Genomic DNA, 21,655 nt, shown 5'->3' with positions numbered 1-21,655 from the left:
AGTAAACAGAAAACGCTTTATTGACAAAGTACATTGGGCCGCACAAGATAGTTATTTGGTGTTAAACCCATCATCTTTTAATACACAGCATATATCTCCCAGACACCGAGAGATACAAACACACAGCGCATCATTGGCTAATTCAATAATAAAGCAGCCAGCCAGACACAGTGTTTGGAGAGGCTGCGTGGAGAATAACTCAGCCCTAATAGTGCACCATCTCCCGACTGCTAAAACATGTAAATTTATGGGCGCGCCCATAGGAAACACATATTTACAAAAGGTTTAGGTAATCACAAGATGCGCGCATAGGCATTCCGGACCCGCGAGACGGAGGCACTCAATACACAGAGAGAATATAGAGTTTTTATGAGTCATTAATTCCCTCCGCAGTCGCCGTTACATCCCCCTTTTAGGGCGGTAATACAGTAATCACTCACAATCGCACAGAAAATCATCTGCAGTCATCTGTGGAATAAAAAGGACGGAGCGTGTGGGGGTTCAACACCAAGCGCGACCGCCCCCCCCCCCATTTTAGCTCCTCTCCTCCCCGGCTCTTTAATGTTCATCTGGGAGCCAGCCAGCCAGGGGCCCCAGCGCTCCCGGGGCCCCAGCTCTGGCTCTGCAGAGCCGCTTAATGACAGTGGGACACCGATGACACTTGGGTGGGGCCCCCCCGACTCGTTAGGCGCACGCGCGCGCACACACACACACACACACACACACACACACACACACACACACACACACACACACACACACACACACACACACACACACACACACACACACACACACACACCTCTTTCACGCTACATTGCCTGGCCAGCCCAACGTAAAGGGGGGTCATCGATGAGGGGAAGTGAACACAAGAGGTACCACTGCTCTCTCTCTCACTCCCGTCTCTGCTCCCATTTCTGTTATGAAGAGCAGAATTCGTTTCACCTTTAAGCGACGGTGATAAGATATTCCACGATGATAATGAAAAGGTCTAGAAGCTTCAACAGCGGGAAGGCAGAGCAAGTGCTATTACCAGTATCATTACCTCCGTTTTCATTACACGCCGTGTTGCAGCGTAGAGCATATTGTGGGGGAAAGTTATCAAACCTGGTGAATAACATGTAGATATTTTTTAAAAAGGGGCATGAGGTTGAATGACAAAAAGTTGTCAGCATATCGAGGTTTTCTTCTACACCAATCAACTGCCGAAAGCGATAGTACTTTCACCTGTGTGCCATTGGCGACCTCTAGTGGACACAGAGGATCCTTCATTTTTATTCTTAAATTCAAAGCAGGACGTAAACGTGCCTCATGTACTGCTTTAATAGGGGATAATACTGGATATTTGGTTACATAGTTGTTTTTGCTGACCTACAGGTCTCCATTATTACAATATTGATCAGGATGGTCCTAAATGGGGTTTGGATGTTGTGTTGATTGAGATGTCAACGCATTCCAGTATTTCATCCAAATGTGGCCTTTGCATTAAACAATGTCAGACCAACAGACCGTCTGCAACATAACAACAAGAGCCTTTGAGGTGGGGGGAGTTAGGCCTTCCCTTGGGCCATAGCAACGGTCAAAGAGCCAATGGGCGTGGTCCTCACGCACGTGTCGTTGAAGGTGCACTGTTCCCCTCGTGGGCCTCAGCACAGCCTCCTCAGCCTGCACATGTAGAGGGGTCCGAAGTTTGCGGTGAGGTGGGGGACGACCATCTCCCCCAGCAGGAGGTCCGGGGCGAAATGGAAGGTTCCCCCGAGCCTGCGCACCAGCGGCTGCAGAGAGACCACCTGGAAGAACAACAATAATAATAGTTACCTCGCAGTAATCAATAAATAAAGAAATTGTGAACAAATTGTCAGTGTGTGTGTGTGTGTCTCATGCTGTATGTCAGTGTGTGTGTCTCATGCTGTATGTCAGTGTGTGTGTGTGTGTGTGTGTATGTGTATGTGTATGTGTATGTGTGTGTGTGTGCGCGTCTCATGTTGTATGTCAGTGTGTGTGTGTGTGTGTGTGTGTGTGTGTGTGTGTGTGTGTGTGTGTGTGTGTGTGTGTGTGTGTGTGTGTGTGTGTGTGTGTGTGTGTGTGTGTGTGTGTGTGTGTGTGTGTGTGTGCCTCACACCCACCTGAAGGTGGATGCCCTCCTGGCGGGCCAGGTGGAGGGCCTGCTGGACGACGTACTGGTTCTGGAGCTGGGAGAGGGTGCAGGTGGAGTACACCACCTCCCCCCCTGGACAGGCTGCTTTGATGCCAGCCCTGGGAGAGAGAGAACCCCCCCAGCACAGGTTCAACTTATTTATTACATTGTCAATGTGCATGGAAGCATTCCTGGCCTCTACCGGCTCCTTCACAAACATGCATTTTAATTCACTGTAAGGATAAAAATAATAATATGTAGCCATGATAATAATTATTTTTATATTCGGAAACCGATTTGCCAGGAATATTTACTTATAATACAGCAGTCAAAATCCAAACTATTGCTATAGGCTCAGAGCAGTGCTAGTTCCCCAGACCCCCCCCCCCCCCCCACCCAGACCCTCCCCCCAGCCTGATGCGTTGCAGTGGTTTGGGTTAGTCGCCTCACAGCAGAAGGTCCGTCTGCAGCTGGGGGAGCCTCTTCCTCTCGCCCGTCCTGATCTTGCTGAAGATGTTGTTGTCCTCCTCTGTGGCTGAATGTCTGTCCGTGGTACAAGGCACGTCCACCAGCACCTTGAGGACGAGGCAGAGGATAGGCAACAACAACACAGACAATACTTCACTAACCGCCAGGAAACAAATCATGGTGTCAAAGCTGAGCTTGAGTTAGATAACCATTAGAGCATAATGTATACTGTATGTATTAGTGCTGTCAGTTAAACGTGTTATCAACGGCATTAACGCAAACCGATTATAACTGCGTTAATTTTTTTAACGCGCGATTAACGCAATTTATTATGTTTGCTTTGGCTCAAAACAAAGAAGCAGTAGCCTGACTGCTATGTTCAAGGCAGTATGTTTGCATGTTCATCGTTTGATTGCACTATAGGCTTTTTTTTTGTATCGTCCTGTTTTGATCAGTATATGCCAATGTTGTTATCAATGAAAAAACATTTGCACAAGGCAAGCCGATGCACTTCTCCATGTTGATAAGAGCATTAAAATGAGAACAATTGATGGGACAAAGAAATCAAGGGATAGAAAAAAGATTTGCGATTAATCGCGATTACTTGTGAGTTAACCATGACATTACTGCGATTATCGCAATTAAATATTTATCGCTTGACAGCACTAATATGTATATATATTTTTTTTCACGATTTGTGAAGGTTTTATCCTTTTTATTGTAGAGTGAGATAGACAGGAAGTTCTTGGAGTTAGAGGGGAAGACATGCAGCAAAGGACCACGGACAGGAATCAAACCCTGGTCGCTGCGGTAAGGACTGGCCTCAATGGTACTCGCTCTACCAGCTGAGCCACCATGGTGCTGCCGCCTAATCAACAACCATGGAGACCAATCCACTGACCCTCATTCGCTCCCCTGACCCTGATGGCTTACCCGATCGTAGGTGTTCCTTTCAAACTCGGACCACTGGGTGCCATCGAAGGATGTGACCCGCAGCCGGTCGGTGGACAGGAGGTGCTTGGGAACAAAGCTGTGTAGGACGTTCTTCAGACGGGACGTCCGGGCCACGGAGGAGTCGTTGACACTGAGGAACCCTTTGGGAAAATAACACACACATAAACACGCAAGCAAACACTCACGCAGCCACACCCAACACACAAACAGACACAGGGGTAGGTGAAAGTATTTTAATTATTAGCCTATTTTTCTGCTTATTTTATTGATTAGCAGTGCATTCAGATGCATGTTATTGAGGAGCAGTTTAGGGGGTTCGGCCTCGCGCTCTCCGTAGACTGTGGACATTGGGGATCAAACTCAGTCCTACTTGTTAAGTACTCAACCCCCCTCAACCAGACTAGACTATCCTGCCCCAGATGAAGCCCAAATCAAGCAATGAATGAGTCCTAGAAAACGTACTTATGGCCTCCGTCTGGAGCAGGGCCAGGGTCTTCCCTCCAGGGGCGGCGCAGAGGTCCAGCACGCTGTGGCCCTCCTGGACGTCCAGCGCCAGGCAGGGCAGGACGGAGGCCGCGTCCATCAGGTAGTATCCCAGCAGCCGGGTCTGATCTGGTCTGAGCCGCACCGAAGGATTCATTGATTAGATTCACTTCAAATTAAAAGTTCCCTTCTCACATACTTACCAGAAATATATGTATGTGAATGAAAAGGGGAAACTAACAATTAATTCCCATTAATTAAAATCGATTTTGATTATAAAAGGTAAGGGTACAGTCACGTTAACATCAAAGGTGAAGCGGACAACTTAAGACTGCACTAGGATCGATTAACGAATGTTATCAGTTGAAACAGTCACCTGGCCGATTTGAATCTTGTGATGTCAGCTCTTGGGAAAACAAAACACCTGATGTTGGAGCTGAGACTGAGGGGGGAATTGTCTTGATTGCTGCCATGAGACCCCTTGAGTTCAGACCTCTCGGCTACGTCTTCGGGCCCTCCTTCTATCTCAGGTCTGATGGGTGACAAGGGAGCTGTGAAAAGACACATCCTCATTTCATATGAGAAATAGTCTTCACCGCAATCTCATAGTATTACTTCTAAAAAAGGAGTGATTTCGTAGTCCTTGTGACAAGTGCCATTAATGAGACGGCCAGTTGCCTTAGAATTAGAGCACAACTTATAATGTTGACATTCAGTTATTATTATTTTAAAAAGGTACATGTACAGTTTATAGAGTAATGCAATTTTAATGAAATATGAATTAAATAAAGAATGCACTGCCTTACCCTCCAGTTGTGCGGGGCTAACAAAGTCCCAGCAGCCCTGTTCCTGAAGGTCAGACGCGACGGCTTGGTGGTCGGAGAAGTTGTTGAGCAGAGCTCCGTACTTCCTCTCAGAGAGCAGGCTGCACCGCACCGAGGGCCAAAGCCGGCCCAGCTGGAGGCTGTAGGTGGCGTCGAAGTACTGCAGGGCCATGTTGGTGGCGGGGTACCTGGGCAGGGAGGTGGCCTGTTGACAGGGATATTGACAATTCGGAGTGGTTCACAAAAGAGGTCCAGTTAGCAGTTATTTTAACAGTGAGTCTATCAATGAGATTGTCCATAACATGCGATATAGTGATTATATGATGGAGGATATGTTTTGTAAAGACCTATTCCATTCCCTGAACAAAACTTGAGTTGGACAGGAGACTCATGTCTATTCATACACGAGGCTTACCCAGTAAGATAAAGGTAAATACACGAGTCCTGAACCTATTGTACAGTCCATAATATATGAACAGAATATGTCCTTGTGGAGTTTGCTTTGATTCTGAGGATCAAACATTGCTTTAAGATAGCTGATGTCGATTTATTATATTTTTGGAAAAGACATGCCACAAAGAGCCTACCCATTTCGTTTTCACTCGTGTTCGTCTCGGTGTGAGGGATCGCAAATCCCGAATTTTCCGGAGTAGAAATGCTGTGTTTATGAACGCCGGCGCCGACATTTTGAAGTCCGACCGCTATAAGAGCACGGAACCATCAGTAGCGAACAAGAACAACGTTCCTATCCGGCTTACTTTCTAGTCGTTTCGTGCGTGTGACCTAAAACGTCCTCCAAGTTATTGAATCCACTCCGGAGATCATTTCGGCCTAATAGGGACTTAAATCATGGGTTTCGAAAACAAAATGATCGCGTACGACGACCCCGACGAGGAGGTAAACTATTTAATTCATAATCGTATATAACTTAGGGAGTGTCATGAGAGGTAACCAGTGATCAAAGTTACAGAACATGCAAGCGCCATTGTTATTACCGTATGGGACTACACTGCTAATTGTATGTCTTTGTTTTTTTAAATGTTATATATATATATATATATATACGACATTCATCAACAATGAATACTCATGGATATGTTATGTTACCAATGGTCAAACACATTCGTTTGTCAGTGCACCAGCACCGGGTTAATTATATCGGGGTCAACCAAGGTGTCGTTGCAACATCTCGCGTGGTTTCAAGTTTATATTATAAATTGTATCTACGCTTGTTTTTGAATGATCCTTTTTTTATAATTCAAATTTGAAAAAACATTTTTCTACTCGTTGGGGTTCAAATATTGTAGAACGACCAGACCATGTCCTTCTAAATATATAACAGCTACTCAATCTTTTAATGACAGGAGACACCAGAAGAAGAAGAAGAAGAGGAAGAGGAGGAAGAAGACCTGGTGGTATGTGTCTGTGCACCAGCTGTAGCATTACATTGTGGGGTCTCTCTGATGATGCGGCACTCCGTAACAAGGCTGTGACCACGATGACGGCTTTGAACTTGGTACTCCTGTGTAGTGACCAACTGTTGCCTCACAGGACCCCCTGGATACACTACGAGAGAAGTGTGAGCAGACGGAGCACTGCGTGCACTACAAGGAGCGTCTGGAGACGTGCGAGGCCAGGGTGGGCGCCAGGTCCAACACCAATGAGGAGTGCACCGAGGAGCTGTTTGACTTCCTCCACGCCCGGGACCACTGTGTACGTTAATGGGGCCTTTCAGAGGTCGGGGTGTCGTACTCACAACTACAGGTGTTGCAAAGAATCACAACTGTGAGTCAGCTGCTTATGTACCACGGCACACGTAGAAGAAGCTAAGCAAGATAAGTCTACGTGTGCACTGGTTCATAAAACGAGTTGACTCATGATTATGCAATGAGCAACACATCGTTGGTCCAATACGGAAGAGGATTACGGCCACATGTGAATCTTCTTTGGGATTTATGACTTTAAAGTCAGAATTGCGATTAAAGTCAGAACTCAAATGTTCATATGTAGGCCTAATCCTCATCCATAGTGCCACGATGATGCCTCTACTTGCTGTGAGTCATGTGAGACTGCAATATGGGTGAATGGGGATATTGTTTCTAAATATATACTAAATACCATTCATCTCTTTATTACAGGTGGCACACAAGCTGTTCCACAGCGTCAAGTGAACCTTCTGCCTTGTCCAGTCTCCGTTGGTTATGTCCACTGATTCGGGGAAGTGGTTTAAAATGCTAGAGTTGTACAATATGTTTCAGGAAATTCTTTAACTGTCAGTTTATTTTGAAAACACTTGACTTGATATACCAAGTCATAATAAAATAATTTTATGATCAACTTTAGTGCTGTTCCTTATTCATGACCCAAGTTCCTGAAACTTTAAAAGGGGTGGTGTTATGCCACCAGTTGTGAATGTGATTCCTTTAAAAGCAGTATGAAAATCGGTCTTCTCCTGTGTTTGACATAAGTCGAGGGTCCGTCTAGCTCAGGGGTGCCCATTACATCGATCATGATTGACGGGTAGATGGTGACAATTCAATCTAAAACATCCCTTATCACTTGATTGAAAAATTGTATGTCAGACTCACTACATTTATGCGATATCCAGTTAGTGAAGAGGTTGATTTTCTTGCAAATTACACTTTATAGCACAAGTTGATATTGAACTTAAGTCCAGGGCTCATGGACAACTTTGGAAATGACTCGAAGTATCCAAACATGAGAATGTGCTACCTCCTTGACCGCATTGTTTTGCTCTTATGCCAGTCAGCCTTTTCCCAGATAATGTGCAAATACCATTTTACCATGACTGGATCATTTGAAAACCTGCTTGAGACTAGCTACTATCAGGCTTTGCAAACCTTTTTGCCAGTTTTTTTTACCACAACTTAAGTCATTTTACTACAAAATCATTAAAATAACACTTTATTTCTGCAAAACATTCTCCATACAGTTATAAATAAAAATGAATATAAAAATAAATAAAATGTTGTGTTTCACTTTTGGCACTAGGGGGAGGTATAACTCAAATTACCCGTTGATAATTCAGTCGACTGTCCGGAGAGCGCTCCGATTGATTTCGTGGTTACAATCGGGACATAACATGATGCATTACGGACAGGGCCGAAATCTAAAGTAAACATAGTGCACAGGCCATCACGGGAGGAAGTCAAGGGACTACCGCAAGTGGTTATCCTTTTTCTTTCTGCCGACAAATTCATCCATGGAGGCCTATAGAGATACAAAAAGGGAAAGGGAATAATCTGTACTTTTAGCATTGATTTGAAACAGAGAAAGTCAAGCGACATTCAATTGATTATTTCTTCAAAAAGAAAATCGAATTATTAAAATTTCAAGATAATACCCAACATTATAACCTAAAAGGCAAGAATTTTATCCCTAAACTACATACACAAAATTATTTGTGAAATGTAAACAAGAAAGCAGAGGTATCCAGTTGGTTTGGGGTGATCAATGATGAGGTTTGTAAGCCGAGCCGTTTAAGACTCCACACCCACCTGCATCAGCAGCCTCTCCTTCCTCAGCTGCTTGTAGAAGAGGAGGACGTCAGGGTCGGCCCGGACCACCCGGGGGTCAAAGTCCATGACCCTGAGCCCCTCCAGGGTCTTTGCTCGGGAGAGGGCCACGTACGCCTGGCCGCACTCGAACACACGAGCCAGGGAGATCTCCACGCAGTCCAGCGTCATTCCCTGGTACAACGTTCAAAAACAAGTCTTATTCTTGGGCTTCAACATACCTCTACTGGGGTCACCCACGCCAAGGGTTAGCTTCGTCTAAGATCCTGTTGTAAAGTAAGAGACACTTTAACTGAAACTTAAAAACGTCAAATTGAAATCCCAATTGTTCTGCCATGTCCTATTTTGTTATGGATTATTTCTATAAACCATGTTCCCAAGTCAGTGAGACCCCCTAGTAATCTATAGCAACCATTTCACTGTGTCGCTCTTGAGGGGAACTGAGATGGCCTCGGTGGACCGATGCAGTAATACCACATCAACTTTCCTGAGAGGACTGAGAAGAGCAGTGGTCTCCTTTTCTGTCGCTGGGCCATCAAGGACGTGTCCCTGCTCTTAACCCAGCAGTGTGCCCACTGTTCAGGCTCACCGCAGCGCTTCAAACCCTGTACACTTGCCGTGTTGCCTCTCTAGAGACTACTTTTACCCTTTATTCAAATTTTTTTAATTACAATTTTGGTAAATCTTTTATTAGGAGTTGCGCCGTCAATACATTAGTTTGAAGAATTTTCACAACAATTTCCAATTGGTCTAAAGTCCAAAGGAACTCACCCACCCCTCCCCAAACGGAGTGTACACTAACAACGCATGTCGTTTTTCCACTTTACTACGTCAAGGTTCCGGCGCTTCCCGCCTGAGGGCGTTCTTCTAATGATACGCCGAGTCGACGACGCAACAACACTAACTTTGATTGCCAATTAAGTTTTATAGTATTGCTTAGCATAAAGTGATCCGTCTTGGACCCATTCAATGTATTTGGGTTGTCGACACACAATGATATCTGCGATGAGGAATTGAGTTTGATGTTCAATATTCACCCTTTTTCTTCTTTATCTCAAAAGCTCAGAGCAGATTTATTTAAATCAGCTCTGTTTACACATTGATAACATTTCAAAAATATGCCTCACGATGTCCTTGATTTTAGGAAAGAAACGCGTTGAATATCGATTTCAGCAATCATATAGTGTGAAATATTGTCCACCTTCGTCTTTAAGCCTTTACTAATGTGAACGGAATCTGTCGGATTTCAACAAGCTATTTGTCTTGTAAGAGAATATCGTGTGTACAGTGCCAATGGAAAAACACCATTATTCCACCTGCATCTTGCTTGAAGACATGCATCAAACCAGGGTGACATTTGGGCAATAGCCCATGAACTCAATTACACAGATTCCCATCACGTTCCAGAAAGTGACCTTAGGTCAATTCTGAACGTGCCGGTAGGAAAGATATATTGTTCTAGAGGGTGGTGATTTCCGGTACAACACCACCTGAGGCAGAAGAGTTTGTCCGTGATGTCTGGCTAGTGGCAGTAAAAGTGAAGTTGCTGGCCTGTAAGGTACCAGTAGAAGCTTCCAAAATGATATACATTTTTCTTTTATTACCACTCCCTATGGAGATATAAAGCCCTCATTCTAAAACCTAAAAAAAATAAGGTAAAAGAAACTAAAACGCCATTCTTATTGTCATGGGATTTTACTACGATTAAAACCATCATGAATGGGATATTACATTTCTGCTAATTGCGATCCGCTAGATGCCATAATATTTCTACACACTGCATGTCAATGTGCATCGTTAATCAGACCCCGAGGAGAGCAATTCATCTCATGACTCACGCAAGTGATCTTCCCATTCAACAATGAGTCATGGAAATGTCCAGGGCAGGGAGTGCTTCTATTGGTGATGCACAATCAGGTTCCAAAGATTAATTATGAAAATGTCTGCGGTTTCCCCAGGAGTGCCTCCCACTCATGAGTAGCCTATACATTTATATGACACACACACACACACACACACACCTAAACTAAATGTGTGTGGTCGAAGCCCATGCAGACGGAGGGATTCCCCCCCCTACTGTGCCATCGGGGAGATCCACGGGGAACCCGCTCACCTGACTCTTGTGGATGGAGATGGCCCAGGCCAGTTTGAGTGGCAGCTGCTGGCGGCTAACGTAGAGCCCGCCCCCAACCTTGAACATCCAGCGCTCGCGTTTCAGCACCTCCGTGGCGCCACACAGGAAACGCACGCGGGGCAGACCTGCGGTCCGGTTAGTGGAGAGTTAGTGTGGCATCGAGCGTTCATTTGATCCACGACATGTCTGTACGTCTGATAGGACTCACATCTGAAAGGACTCGCGTCTGTACGTCTGATAGGACTCGCGTCTGTACGTGATAGGACTCGCGTCTGATAGGACTCGCGTCTGTACGTCTGATAGGACTCGCGTCTGTACGTCTGATAGGACTCGCGTCTGATAGGACTCGCGTCTGATAGGACTCGCGTCTGATAGGACTCGCGTCTGTACGTCTGATAGGACTCGCGTCTGATAGGACTCGCGTCTGTACGTCTGATAGGACTCGCGTCTGTACGTCTGATAGGACTCATCACTCGCGTCTGTACGTCCGATGGGACTCGTGTCTGGTACCAACTGAGGCCCCTCGTTTAAAAACATGGTTGTTTGGGGTCCCTCTTTTCTATAAATTAAGATTAATTTAATTAATCTTAAAGTAATGATTTGACCCCAAATATAATTTAAGCAAGTGACCGTTAACCAGACCATGTCAACATGAAGGAGCAGCGTGCCGTGGACGATGGGGATCGAACCCAGTACCCGTCCGAGAGTCCCACACCGTACGCACAACGCTATCCTGAACTCGCATCTATACCACGTCATTTCCATTCTATTATATGCTGTACATGGTGCGGACAGTCGTGCACAGATAATCCTATAAATAAACACAAATAGATACTGACCTTGTTTGCCGGGTTCAAAGCCCAGCACCACTCCCCTCGCTCCGTTCACCAGACCGCGCTCCACCTCCAGGTTCCTGGTGAGCATGACCTTCGAATGAAAACACAACGTACACGCTTTAAACTTCTTCCTCCACATGCCACTGGACAGTGTTCACAGGGGAAGGCTAATCGTTGATAGAAATCCAGAGATTTGTGAGGTGTAAGTGGTTCCATTTATGGTTTGTGAAATGGACTTGTTTGAGAGTATGATAACTTATGACTGTACCATTAAACCGACAAACCAAAAAAGTTAAAGCAATTACAAACTTGCCTGCTCAAAAAAAAAAAAAAAGAACTTGGTGGTTGCACAACGAGGTTCAGATGCGAGACAACCACACAGGATGTTCAGCGATAAGCCATCATTATAGAAATATCAAAATGGCTCCTCATAAATTTACATACGATTTCTAAATCCCAATTTTCCCAAAGTGCTCGAACCCCACCCCCATACTGGCTGAAAGTGTTCTCTCTCTCTCTCTGCAGGTGAACGCGTTCACACACCTTCTCTAAACGCACCAAATTGGTTTGATAACCGAATGTCATTTCTCACCATGACAACCGGTTTACCTCTGTCCATTTTTTTCCTCCCCCTCCGTGATAATACGTCATTTGGAAGACTACACTGGAGAGAGGGTAGCATCCACCAAATGGAGAATTACAATTTCCCCTCGGATAGGATGGCACTCACTTAATATTGTCCGTCCAGAATACACTGCCTAGGTCACATCTGGCCATTTGAGGGAGAATCTAAGATATTTCCAACTCCAAAATGGTGTGGCATGAACAGAATATCAAGATCACAACCATTCGTTGGGTCTAACCGCGATTCCATCAAGAACAAATGGTGGAAAGTCATTGTGTTTTATTAGCAGAATCATTTGGTGACCCAAAAGGATGATGTATGATCATGCTATTCACTGTATTTCAGGGTCACAAGTAGGGCTAGGATAAGACCTAGTTAAAGAACGGATCTTCATGTCAGAGTCGCGTGGCGACCCCTCGGGCCTACCTGGGCGCCCACTTTGAGCTGCAGCGCTCTACTGACGGGGCTCTGGGCGTCGATGGTCTTCACCTGGGAGGGGTCGCTGTCCAGCGCCTCAAACACGTGCTCTGACCCTGAGGGACGGGGAGAGGACAACAATAGATTGGTGCTGTACTAATTTAGTCAACATGCAATAACATAATAAATAAAAGATCATAATGACAGTCTAGCCAAGAAAAATGTCTTCAACTCAAAACGAGAAAAAACGCAGCTAAAATGTTGCTTGACCATTTTGTGTCAAAAATTGTCCTACGTACGCAGCTACGCGCCTGTGGCTGCGCTGGATTTAGGAGTCCCAGGAAGGAAACCCAAACGCCGCCGTGTTTGGGTGCATGGATCGGGTTAGATTAAATAATCTCGGATATAAATAACAATAATCGGGTTAAATAACTTCACATGGTGTGTCTGGTGTGTTTCCAGCATTCGTAGTGTTGATCAGCAGAGAAATAGTCTGCCAAGACGTTGAGGTTGCTTAGCAACCAGAGACTCTGTCCATGCAAGTGAACGGAGCGTTCACTCTTCGTCATAACTATCAAACCAAACATCCTTCACATTCACCGAGCGAACATTATGAAAGTAAAATGCACATTTCTCGCTAAAAATGTTTCCATAAACGCATTTAATGGTGTAACTATGTTACTATTTCCAACCAGAATAAAGAAAGATGTCGGCCGTATGCTTCTGTGCAAGCGTCACTACTCTCTACTATCTCGTAATTATCTCATAATTACGAGATACTATCTCCTAATTACGAGATAATTATCTCCTAATTATGAGATATTATCTCATAATTAGGAGATAATAATTATGAGATAGTATCTCATAATTATGAGATACTATCTCGTAATTATGAGATAGTATCTCGTAATTATGAGATAATTACGAGATAGTAGAGAGTAGTGACGCTTGCACAGAAGCATACGGCCGACATCTTTCTTTATTCTGGAGATAACCTGGTGAAATTTTTATTATTGAGTGAATGCAATGAGCCATCGTAGAAATGGCCCCAATTATTTAAAACACCGCAAACATCACTGTAATAATTTGCCCCCCAAAAAGGGAGAAAACAAAGAAAAGTACTGTCACAGTCATGGTACACCCGTCAGACAGATGAATAAAACAACAACAAAAGGTGACAGACAGAGGCAGAAGAGCACAGCTCGTACAATTAAAATCCTAAGAAACAAAATAGGTGTCTCAGTTGTGCCATTGTTTGGAGCTGCCTCTTCAAGGCTCCCCGATACGACCCACCCAATAAAAGAAAGGCCAATTGTCACCTCAATGTCTCTCATCTTAGTGTCTCTCTCACTAAGGTATATTCCACTCATAATACGGCTGAAGTTGCAGCCAACTAAAAGTCTAAAGAAATAAAAAGACGTGAAACCTGGTAACTGCTTGAGTTTGTTCTCGTTTGTGAGCTCCACGTCATCCTTGTGCGTACACAGTCTGGTTGCCAGGATACCGTCCCTCTCTATTTTGTGATAGGCACTCTCCATCAGCTTTGCGGTAATTTCTTCAGTGACCCTGAAAACCATCGATATAATAAATATACAAATTATTGAATTTTAACAAAAACATATTTCCCATCCCTCTGTTATACCTTTATTACTGTCGCTCTTTTTTCGTACAATTGTTATTTGGGAGCTTATTTTTACTCATGCCTTCAACTACATGACCACTGTGTCATAAGTATCCCACTGTACAGAATGACCAGTCCCACATTCGATAATAAAAATACATAAACCAACTAGGGACCACGTTGGCGTGTGTGTGACCATGTAGACATGAAGCTGAACACGTTCCACCCCTCAGCGGTGTGACAGTACCTGCCCACGCGCACCGCCTGCAGGAGGGAGATGAACGACTGGTCCGTCTGTCGCCGCACCTCCGTCAGCTCCATGTTCACCTGGATCACCTTCCTCCAGCTGCGGGCCTGCAGCCGGTCGGTGGGGGGGGGGGGGGGGTCAGGCTGAGCTCTCTCGGGAGACAGAGTCCCCAGCAACCGATCAATTGTACAGAGGACGGCAAACAGAAGACATCTGCAACTCTATCGATTTACCATCTAGCGTTTGGATGGTAAACGTTTAGCAGATGCTTAATCTAAAACGGTTTATGGTAAATATAGACAGGTCTACTCCCTACACAAGGATGCACCAACAACATCCCAACAACTGACCAATTTAGCTTCAAAAAGGCAAAAATATTTATACGGTATATACATTTTCTATTAACTCAATTAGTAGATGCTTTCTTCCAAAGAAATTGATGAATATGATTGATTGAATATCGTTAATTAGCAGCTAGGGGATGAGCATCTTGCTGAAGGGTGCTGCAGAGATAGGCGATTGAAGCTACTACCTTATTGCTGGAACTTAATCAAGCCACAAAACCTTTTAGAAAAAGCTTGTGGTAGAGGGGGAAACAGCGGTTGGGGAAACTTGAGACAGGACCAAGATTGCAAAGATTTCCCAAGTGAGAATCTCGTTAAGCTAGGTGCCGGAGATACTCTATTCTCTCCCCCCCCCCCCCCCCCCCCCCCCCCCCCCCCTTCCTTAGGTGACTTTGGGCTGCTTCCTGGCGCAGTTTCGATAAGAATCCCACCAGCAGCAACCAATACTTGAGTGCCTTCCGGCATCATCTGACCTGGAAGCAGAAGGCTGCCTTTTCCTTCCCCTTGGAGACGGGAGGCAGCTGGAGGAAGTCCCCACACATGATGAGCTGGATGCCTCCGAACGGCTCCGTTGAACGCCGCACAGACCTACAACCAGAGAGGTCACGCAAGCGGTAGGTTTGAGACAGAAGGCATGCAAACTGTGGATCTGTGTCGTTAATAACTGCAGACATCCATCCACCGTTACCGCTGCAACAGGAAGAATCTGACGAATAAATACGTTGGTATGGGATTGTTCCCAGCTCCATTTCTTAATTTGGATGAAAGTCGGCCCGAAGGAATAGGTGTACACACTTCAATACTCCAATAGCCAAATTGGTGAGGTAAGATTGAAAGAAGATAGGCCTTGCGGTATAAGTGAAACCAGATGAACTGCCGTGTGGGAGGGCCCAATTAGTCAAGTGATGTTGTAATGGAAAAAGGGATGCACGACTGTGGCGGCATCCCCTGCCGAAAGCAAGGCTAAGCCTTTGAATTGGGCCTGTAGCCTTTGAACTTGTAGTCTGTTCAATGAGAACTTGGACAGTATTTCCTCGAGACAAACATTTGTTTTGCTTGATCAGTTAATGCCGTCACATATTCAGCAGCAGGACACGAAGCCAATCCTTTTATTAACATGTGTATAATGCAGACAACGAGTGAATAAGGATTAGGCTGACGGCAAATCTGAATAAACCATCTAATTTAAAAAGGTTCAATGTGAGGTGCGTAAACCAGGGGTAGTTACGTGGAGATTAGGACGCATTTAGAGTAGGGAGAACATAATGTGTGTAAGTGAGGGGGAATGCAGCCATTCATTTAGGACTGCATTAGCCAAGCACTATACACAAACACATGCACACAATCAGACAAAGACAATCCATTTCAACCAATTTGTGAAAACGACAACGCACAGCACTGGGTTGTTTTTTGGACAATCTTTTGCAAAATAAACTTGGAAAAATGGAACAATGGTTACACATCTGGAGGGTCCCCCATAGGGTTGATAAAGGCCGGGGAATGCTTTCAGCTAGGGAAATTGTTTTTTCATGCAGACCACACATAGTAAGAATCCTCCCCTATAGAGACCATTTGTATAGGCTGGTTAAAACCAGCCAGAACCAGATTTAAGCCCTTCTTAAATACAAGGGGGTTATGAGACAGTCTGCTATCTTCACCAGCAAGAGGAAAATAGGGAGGTGTGTTAAAGGACAAATCTGGTGTAAAATGGATCTGTGATACGTTTACTACGATAACGAGATGGAATGTTCGTTAGGTATGGCGACACATTAGTGCCATAATTCACTACTGTGATAAAAGATGCATTCGGGCGTATTATATTATTCCACACGCGTAGATATTAACTGCGAGCGATGATCTCTGCGTGCGCGCAAATTACCGCTGCGCGCGCAAAACAGCCTCTCGCGCGTAACAGCCTCTCGCGAAAGTTGTTTTTACGCTCGCTCGAATTTAATTTTGGCACTATGGGGGAGGGTACCAAGGCAGGGCGGGCTTTCCTATGATTGGCCGTTTCTGAAGCGCGATATTTGATTGACAGCCCTCCTCAGCCATTCTCTCATTCAATTCTGAATTGTAAGTAAATGGCTGAAACGATAGTTACGTATTGTAACTCCAGATTATATGAGTATAGGCGCAGCCTTTTAAGTGTCGGCCTCATTGTCCTTTAAATAGCTGAAGAAAAGCTGTTTATTGGGAGCAGAACGTCCGCCGGCGCCCGACTATATCTGCGAAATGCGGACGTCGTTGAGGCACGCCGCACGCGGACGTAATTGAGGCCCACGCTGTTGGTGGTCGGGGATTACACATTTTTCGGTGCTACGGCTCACGCCTAGGGATAACCCAATAGCGATAGCCTTAAAAGGCTGCGCCTATACTCATAGAATCTAGAGTTACAATACGTAACTATCGTTTCAGACATTTACTGTACAATTCAGAATTGAATGAGAGGAAGGCTGAGGAGGGCTGTCAATCAAATATCGCGCTTCAGAAACGGCCAATCATAGGAAAGCCCGCCCTGCCTTGGTTCCCTCCCCCATAGTGCCAAAATTAAATTCGAGCGAGCGTAAAAACATCTTTCGCGAGGGGCTGTTACGCGCGAGAGGCTGTTTTGCGCGCGCAGAGGTAATTTGCGCGCACGCAGTTAATATCTACGCGTGTGGAATAATATAATACGCCCGAATGCATCTTTTATCACATTAGTGAATTATGGCACTAATGTGTCGCCATAGTTAGGGAGCAAAAAAGCTGTTTTTAGCCTCGATTTGCTGTTTTTTGCCCCCATTTTGTGACTCGATAAGTAGATTGGCGAACACAAAGCTTGTGTGTTGCTGACTGACGAAAACACAGATTGTGACATGACATCAATCTACCTATCGAGTCTTAAAAACAAGATGGCGTTGACGGGTGATCTACTGATGGTATTTTGTGTATAAAATTTCCTTTTTAATAAACAATCTGTACACTTAAAGCTATCAATGCCTCGTTTTATATGTTAAGACCCTTATTATACTACCAGAAAAGTGTTGGGCTATCCCTTTTAAAGGGGCTTTCAAATATCGATTTTTTTTACCATAACACATGCCCCCATCGTTCCAACTTTATAGCGTTTTGATAGAATCGGCTAAAAACAGCCAAGTGAAGGATGCGTCAATATGCGTTTTTTGTGCTCCAAAACGAACGTTCCGACCCGTTATCATACCAAACATATCCCAAATCCATTTAACACCGGATTTGTCCTTTAATGTCGGGGCCCATGGTTCAGCTTTCCTCTGCATTAACCGGTGAGAGGAAGATCAAATTCAACCCATGGAAATCAATACAGGCAGAAACTAAGAGCATCAGACAGCCTCAAGAGATCCAGAATATTTTTTTTAAGCTTATTTAAAGTTTATTTTTATTCCCTTTCAAGGACAAACAGCTGTTCTTTGCCACCTTTTTACTACTCGATGCCGACGTGAATATTCAGTGTATGATAAAGGATAGTTCCTGAGATGCACGCAATCAAAATCTGAGAATAACATAAATAACTATTCAGGTGCTAGACAAAGAGTTAGCGTGGTCGTTGACAAGCTTCTACAAAAGACTCAGGATCACCTTGAATCAAATTTTCTTTAAATAAAGTACTAAGTTGTGTAGCATCTTATCCTAGCTATCTTTGTTGTATATGGGGAATGGGTTAAACTAGTGATTTGCACTTGGTTCTATGAACCTCCTTACTGTTCCGACTTATATATTTTTGAGCTGCGTCTGACAAATGTATTTATTGTCAGTAGCTTGGTAAGAAAAACGTCTGCCAAATGCCCTCAATGTGAATGACAAAGTTTCTTCAAAGAAACCGTGGACAGTCCAGAGTAGCTTTAGATGAAGTCCGGTGTACGTACCTGGCGATGGCCTCCAGCTTGTCAAACAGCGGGGCGTCCACCATGGAGACCTCGTCGATGACCAGGTGGCGGCACAGGGTCCAGTGCGGCAGCACACCGGGCCGCTGGGCCAGCTCGATGCACTGCTCCAGGGGGGCGGCGCCCGAGCCGATCCCTGAAACACACACACACACACCGTCTCCATCTCAGGACACACACACACACACACACACCGTCTCCATCTCAGGACACACACACACACCGTCTCCATCTCAGGACACACACACACACCGTCTCTGACACACACACACACACACACACACACACAGTCTCTAACTGACACACACACACAGTCTCTAACTCAGGACACACACACACACACACACACACACACACACAGTCTCTAACTCAGGACACACACACACAGTCTCTAACTCAGGACACACACACACACACACACACACACAGTCTCTAACTCAGGACACACACACACACACACAGTCTCTAACTCAGGACACACACACACACAGTCTCTAACTCAGGACACACACACACAGTCTCTAACTCAGGACACACACACACAGTCTCTAACTCAGGACACACACACGCACACGTTTGTCCAGTCAGGTGAAACTCACCGGCAAAGCTGTGCAGCGTTGTCCCTCCGATGTGGCAGGCAGCCACCCCCGTGCTGGCTGTGGCGTAGGTGCTCTTTGGAGGCAGAGAGCCCACGATTCTCTTCAGGAGAAAAGACTTTCCTGTACCTAAAGAGTAAAGCAACATTCAGATGTTTTGATTGGAGGCGGGTGTGTGGAAGTATAATCTATCTTTATCTATTCATAATTTTGAGACCGTTCCAAAGACCATGAGAACCACACAATGGCGTTTGGAAATGTTCACAACTTCATGATCACGGTAAAAGTAATCTTTAAACACTGCGCAACAAACAAAACATTGGGCGAGTGTGCCATACTCGGCGGTGATGATGAGCTGCTCTCAGATGAATGGTTTTGTTGGTAACCATGTCCCAAGGTTGTGGCTGTGCTGTTTGTTGTAGCAGTGTGCACACAGCTTCATACGGGCAGCACATGAGACACGTGTACATCAGTACCTGCACTTCCGGTGAAGAATACATTCTTTCCAGAGAGCACAGCGGTGAGGACAGCGGCCTGTTCTTTGTTCAGCTTACGAGCTGCCGGGAGAGAAAGCACCGGCCTCTTGCTGGGGTTTGCCTTACTCTGAAAACACAATGCAATTGTGTAAAGCAGATCGTGCAAAATTTCTAACGAAATATAATAATACTATTGTTGAGTTTATTCAACTCACTGGGCTGAAATCACAGTCACTTCTTGGTCTTTTGACCTGTTGTCCAGGAACAGTCCTCATCGTGTTATTAGTCCGGTCTGCTAGGCCTTTGGAAGTAGCCTTGCTCCTCAGTTCGTTGGCCTTCTGCACATCCCTCTGCTGTAAAGGGCTGATCGTTTCAAAACTGCGGGGCAGAGCCGCCTTCAGTTTATCCCGGTAGGTCAGGGGTTTGAGGGTCTGCCATGCTTGATGTTTGATACTGAGGGTCTTGAGGAAGACGTTCAGTTGGTCGGGGGGACAGTTGGAGATGAGCAACTGGATGTTTTCGGGTAGCAGTTGAACAGTGCATTTCCCCTCCTTGACAAACTTGGTGAACAGCTTGAACTCCTTCAGCACGTAGCTTTGAGGCACTTTACCATCCTCTATTCGAATGATTATTTCCTGGAACTCGTTACGACCCAGGAGAACAGTGGCTTTCCTGATGACCTGGCGCTTGATGGCCTGACCCGCGGCGTTCAGCCTCTCCACCGCCGCGCTGCACTGCAGCTGATCGCCGGCGCCTCCGTCCATCTCGTCGGTGTGCTGGCCCTCCTAAAGCAACACGTTTCAGAAGGAACTAGTTTTAGTCACACCACGGCTTTATCACTTAGAGATGGCACAATGCAAGAGCAGATTGACTGAACTGCAGTAACACAGCTGCGCTAGGATTTGTGCAATCCGCAATAGGGCAAACAATGCGACGACTTGTTCTCTGTACCAACTAATATAATATTTGCCATGATTATTTACATCCGCAAAAGACTGGAACGATTCGAGGGGTTTTAAATCATAAAGTTATACCTTAATTAACGTCCTTGTTGCAGTCTTCTTTCGTGATATCCCTTTGCAACTTCTGAAGGGTTTTCAAATTGAGGCTGCACGCAGAATGGACCAATGGCGAGTAGAGCGCGATTTAACCTTTAAACCAATGAGAGACGAGCCGTCCCGCCCATGCATTGAAGCTGACCTATCACGGAGAATGTTTTGGCCTACGTCATAGTGCCTTTAAACCTTAGAATCGCCAATGTTTGTTTGAGCAAAGCAAAAAACGCCAAACATCGATTTTATATTAATTTCATATCGTTGGTCACACTCTTTAACTTTGAAACATAATTTTTCTAAATATAAATGTAACGATGCTTCTCACGGATATTTATATTGGATTATGTGCATCAGTATTTAAAATTGTCAAATGTAAAGTGGTAAAATGTGGAATATAACAAACCAGATTAGATACATGATTAGGATTCATTAATTTATTTCACACATGCTTGCATGATGACGCATACGAACTGTAATTGAAATAAAAATGTTGCATTGAAAAAAATGTCGGTGTTAAAAAATGTAGACCTATTCCAGTATTTAAACTCTGCCTTATCAGATCGGTAATATGCTATTAAATATTAATATATTTCAGACTATACCCTTGACCCATTGATATTTAACTAAAGCTGGTTGCTTTATGGAAATCTACATTGCAGGGCCAGGCTGTTTACCTCGTGCAGTGATAGATTGGAAAAAATAAAACAGAACAGATAATTCAGAACATTTTCCCAATGGGTCTTTCCTTGGCCTTTTACTTAAAAGTTTCCATCCATTAGCAAATACATCTTGCGTCAGGGCCCTGTAATTGTAGTGGGATCCGATTAGCCGCGTGTGTATCATGACGTTTAGCTGTTGAGTTCCCGCAGGCATGAGGTCACGTCCATAAGGGTGTGTGTTGAAGGTGGCCGCGGCTGTGCTGATGGCCGTGTTGTATGTAAACACTTCCCTCTGATGCTCATGTTGACTCTCGGTTATTGCCTTCGGGCGATGCATGGCGGAC

General features: G+C 44.9%; 3 protein-coding genes across 4 annotated transcripts in view; 1 reads left to right on the top strand and 2 right to left on the bottom strand.

Annotated features, from left to right (window-relative positions):
- The window catches only part of nsun4 (NOP2/Sun RNA methyltransferase 4), a 5,576-nt gene extending 3 nt beyond the window's left edge, over window positions 1–5,573 (bottom strand). Inside the window, exons 1-8 of the mRNA XM_030363803.1 lie at window positions 5,454–5,573; window positions 4,849–5,071; window positions 4,419–4,593; window positions 4,022–4,176; window positions 3,539–3,699; window positions 2,588–2,712; window positions 2,127–2,256; window positions 1–1,790 (exon numbers count right to left, since the gene is read on the bottom strand). The exon at window positions 1–1,790 is cut by the window's left edge and continues 3 nt beyond it. Of these exons, the coding sequence (XP_030219663.1) occupies window positions 1,647–1,790; window positions 2,127–2,256; window positions 2,588–2,712; window positions 3,539–3,699; window positions 4,022–4,176; window positions 4,419–4,593; window positions 4,849–5,071; window positions 5,454–5,552 (1,212 nt within the window). The 5' untranslated portion in view covers window positions 5,553–5,573 and the 3' untranslated portion in view covers window positions 1–1,646. The remainder of the gene's footprint in view (window positions 1,791–2,126; window positions 2,257–2,587; window positions 2,713–3,538; window positions 3,700–4,021; window positions 4,177–4,418; window positions 4,594–4,848; window positions 5,072–5,453) is intronic.
- Window positions 5,547–7,208, top strand: LOC115548897 (cytochrome b-c1 complex subunit 6, mitochondrial). Its single transcript, XM_030363804.1, has 4 exons — window positions 5,547–5,763; window positions 6,231–6,281; window positions 6,418–6,579; window positions 7,005–7,208. The coding sequence occupies exons 1-4, from the start codon at window positions 5,716–5,718 to the stop codon at window positions 7,035–7,037; spliced, it is 294 nt and encodes a 97-aa protein (XP_030219664.1). The 5' UTR covers window positions 5,547–5,715; the 3' UTR covers window positions 7,038–7,208.
- A 567-nt stretch (window positions 7,209–7,775) lies between these two features.
- pif1 (PIF1 5'-to-3' DNA helicase homolog (S. cerevisiae)) lies at window positions 7,776–20,722 on the bottom strand. Of its 2 annotated transcripts, none has more exons than XM_030363801.1 (13): window positions 20,632–20,722; window positions 19,813–20,382; window positions 19,598–19,724; window positions 19,125–19,250; window positions 18,508–18,661; window positions 15,100–15,214; window positions 14,283–14,389; window positions 13,841–13,980; window positions 12,424–12,530; window positions 11,376–11,463; window positions 10,516–10,661; window positions 8,385–8,576; window positions 7,776–8,097 (listed from the first exon to the last, which is right to left on the bottom strand). In XM_030363801.1, the coding sequence occupies exons 2-13, from the start codon at window positions 20,359–20,361 to the stop codon at window positions 8,044–8,046; spliced, it is 1,905 nt and encodes a 634-aa protein (XP_030219661.1). In that variant the 5' UTR covers window positions 20,362–20,382; window positions 20,632–20,722; the 3' UTR covers window positions 7,776–8,043. The 2 variants fall into 2 exon arrangements, with proteins under 2 accessions (XP_030219661.1, XP_030219662.1); XM_030363802.1 differs by having other exon boundaries at window positions 19,813–20,407; window positions 20,632–20,684.
- Window positions 20,723–21,655: the final 933 nt, after the last annotated feature.

Source organism: Gadus morhua, chromosome 8, assembly GCF_902167405.1.
Source record: "Gadus morhua chromosome 8, gadMor3.0, whole genome shotgun sequence".
In the NCBI taxonomy this organism is placed as follows: domain Eukaryota; kingdom Metazoa; phylum Chordata; class Actinopteri; order Gadiformes; family Gadidae; genus Gadus; species Gadus morhua.
This window is presented reverse-complemented; position numbering and strand designations above follow the sequence as displayed.